The sequence below is a fragment of the Pagrus pagrus genome (genome assembly GCF_965226575.1).
Source record: "Pagrus pagrus genome assembly, chromosome: 4".
Lineage (NCBI taxonomy): Eukaryota > Metazoa > Chordata > Actinopteri > Spariformes > Sparidae > Pagrus > Pagrus pagrus.
The window spans coordinates 8,221,354-8,224,514 of NC_140188.1; the positions used below are offsets into that span (position 1 = coordinate 8,221,354).

At 34.9% G+C, this 3,161-nt stretch overlaps 1 protein-coding gene across 1 annotated transcript; it reads left to right on the plus strand.

Moving 5' to 3' along the window:
• Positions 1-434: 434 nt before the first annotated feature.
• Positions 435-2,726, plus strand: LOC311255742 (olfactory receptor 4D2-like; the record flags this gene model as incomplete). The annotated part of the gene is made up of 2 exons (XM_084350391.1): positions 435-1,169; positions 2,718-2,726. 2 exons carry the CDS (start codon positions 435-437, stop codon positions 2,724-2,726), a joined length of 744 nt encoding a protein of 247 aa, XP_084206517.1.
• Between the last annotated feature and the right edge of the window lie 435 nt (positions 2,727-3,161).

Consider the following 3,161-nt stretch of genomic DNA (forward strand, 5'->3'; position numbering starts at 1 on the left):
AGCTCAGATCTGGTGGCTCAATGATTATTTCATTTATGTGGTTTTATTCTTATATTCTTGTTTTTATTTTCATTTATAAATATATGTATTGGTGTTTTTGTACTGTATTTGCATTAAAAGCTTCTTAGTGCCTAAATTTATCTTGGGATCAATAAAGTGTCTGTCAGCTGGTCTCAGTATCCAATGTGATTGGACGATGGGTTCACCCAATGAAAGTTTCTGTCCTGGTGAGCCTTAAAACCCTAAATCCTGACCGCCTGTCTGGTAAACTCTGTTGTTAGTTAACTCTGTCGTTAGTTGTTATGAAAGAAGTTTGATAGAGCTCTGTAATTTTTGTAAACACTTGACAATGATTTACAATTTGTTGAAAGATCTGGCTTTGAAAGGAGTTTTTTCATCAGCTGCTTTTTGTTCATCTTGATCTTTTGTTAAGTATGCCTTCACACAACGCTTCAATCAAAGTCACAGCATTTATTCTAGGTGGTTTTGAAACAACCCAAAGGCCTTTTGTAGTCGGTGTGTTTATATTGATTACATTTATTGTAGCTGTTCTTGCCAATATGGTAAACATTGTTGTCATTTTTAATGACAAGAGACTGCACAAACCGATGTTTCTTCTGATTTTCAATCTTGCTGTTGTTGACATACTCTGCACCACCAGTGTCAGTCTAACAATGATTGGGACTCTACTTGCTGGTGTGAATACTGTGTCTTATGTGCCATGTGTAGTTCAGATGTTTATTATGCATGTGGGAGGGTCCATGGAGATGTTTGCTTTAGCAGTTATGGCATTCGATCGATTGATTGCTGTCAGCTGTCCTTTTCAGTACAACAGTTATTTAACAAACGTGCGCACCATTCTACTTGTATATATGCTGTGGATTGCTGCCTGTGGTTTAATGGCTGTAATGCCTGCAACTGTGCTCCCTCTCCCTCACTGCCACACAAAGCTGATATACAATTTCTGTGACTACGCTGCTGTACTGAGAACTACTTGTGCTGACCTCGGTTACTATTTCAATATAATAACTGTCATATCATTCTTTGTCTTATTTTTCACTTTCTCTCTTATTGCTCTGTCATACTTTTTCATTGCATATTTTGTGAAATTATCCTCATCAGAAGAAAAAAGAAAAATGGGCAGCACTTGTTTGAGTCACTTGATCGTGGTAGTGTGTTTTTACCTTCCAATCTTTTTCCGCATTGTCGTAAGCAGAATGGGTGTTTCATTAACTGTTGAACAACGCCATGGATTAACAATCTGGTCCTACATCGGCCCACCTGCAGTGAATCCTTTTGTCTATAGTTTAAGGACAAAAGAAATTAGATACAGGGTTTGGAACATTTTCAAAAGGGTTGACATATCTTAGTATGTTGTTGTGAACTGTGAATTTACGTTCTTTAAAATGTTGCCTTCCTTTGATGCTCTTTATAGTATTATGCTAAAATTCATCCATACATTTGCTTAACTGTTTAACAAATTTCATGTCAATAAACTGTGTGCCAATGATGTCTATGATATATCATTATTGCAGACAGAAAATTCTGCAAAGATGAGTTGATTAAAATCGATAATAATTTTTCATCTTTCATAATTAATCATTATTCCATGTCATCCTTAATGGACAATTTGATCCTTTTCTTTGCCATAAAATGAAAATTTTTGGGTTTTGGATTGAGGCTCAAGGCATTTGGAGAAATCCACCTTGGACTGGAAAAGTATAACTTGCATTTTCATTATTTTAAATCATTTATTGACAATCCAAAGTCAGAATTATTGCCAATAAAATATATAATAATAAAATAATTGTTAGTTAAGTCCTTCAACATAATCAAATTGCATATTGGTTGCACACTGAAATTGATCACACACCAACCGTTTTGAACTTGCCAGTTATTGATTATTTTTTGTCTTTCTTCTACCTCAATTTTGTGTGAATGTAAGTACAGTTCCTATGACATTCTGTTATTTACCCCTGTATGTTATTTAATTATATTGAAATTCTGTAACTTTTCCTTGTAAATGGACTTGCATTTTGCTTTTTCAGTCTACAGAGCGCTCAAAGCACTTTACAACACATTTCACATTCACTCATTCACACACTGATGGCAGAGGCTGCCAACTGCTTATCATTAAAATCTACCTCCTGAGCTACAGCCACTCCCCCGGCTTTATGAAGTTTTATATATACTTCTTTTTTTAATGTTTTATGTTTGCACAGTTGACAGAGTTGTTGCTATCCTATTTCACTGCTGTCGCACACATGCAATTATGCATGTGACAAATACATGCCTCCCTCTTGAGTCTTAAATCCTCTTCTCAAAATCAAGAAGAGTTGAATTTATTCGTTTATCAGATAAATTCAAAATGGCCAAAATAACCCTGAATACACATGGACACACAGGACAATGGACAGCAAATCACAAGTGTCAGTGCTGCCACCTGTTGGTGAAAAGAGAAATCTCATTTAATAATTTCTGAACACATTGCCTCAACTTACTTGGACACTTATAATAATAATAGTAATAACAAAAATAATAATGATATATCATAAGCATGTCATGTTTTATTTCAGAAAAAACAGATATTTGCCTGACTTACATAATACGCAATATTATAATACCACAGTGCATGAAGTGCCGGTCTTAAGTTAAGAACTGAAACAGTCATATAGTTTGAATACTATTCAAATTTTAATGACACTCTTCTTTTGCAGTTAGTGTAGAAGAAATGTAATGTAGTATCAATATGTGCTAACAGGCCATGTTCCAAAAATTTTAATGTTTTAATGTTATTAAAATGCATCATTAAAAAACTGCTGCCAGTTTAAACAAAAAAAGCAAAATGCAACAAACACTGTAGAATACAAACATACCACCAAATATTACAAGTGTCACTGTAATTTGTCCTGTGTTTATGGTGTTTGCATGAAAGCAAATCTGAGATAACAGTTGTAGCGGACCCAGCTCAGCACTGTTACATTCCACAACAAGGTCATCTTAGGTTCAATCAAGCAAACTGATTCCTCCTCACTTATCAGCTATAAAACTATCATTAATGATGTGATCCCGACTGCAGAGTTTGCCCACTTCCAAGGAAGAACAGCTTTTAAAACCTCAAACTAATTTACAATAGGGTCCTGGTGGGATTATCAGGGCCA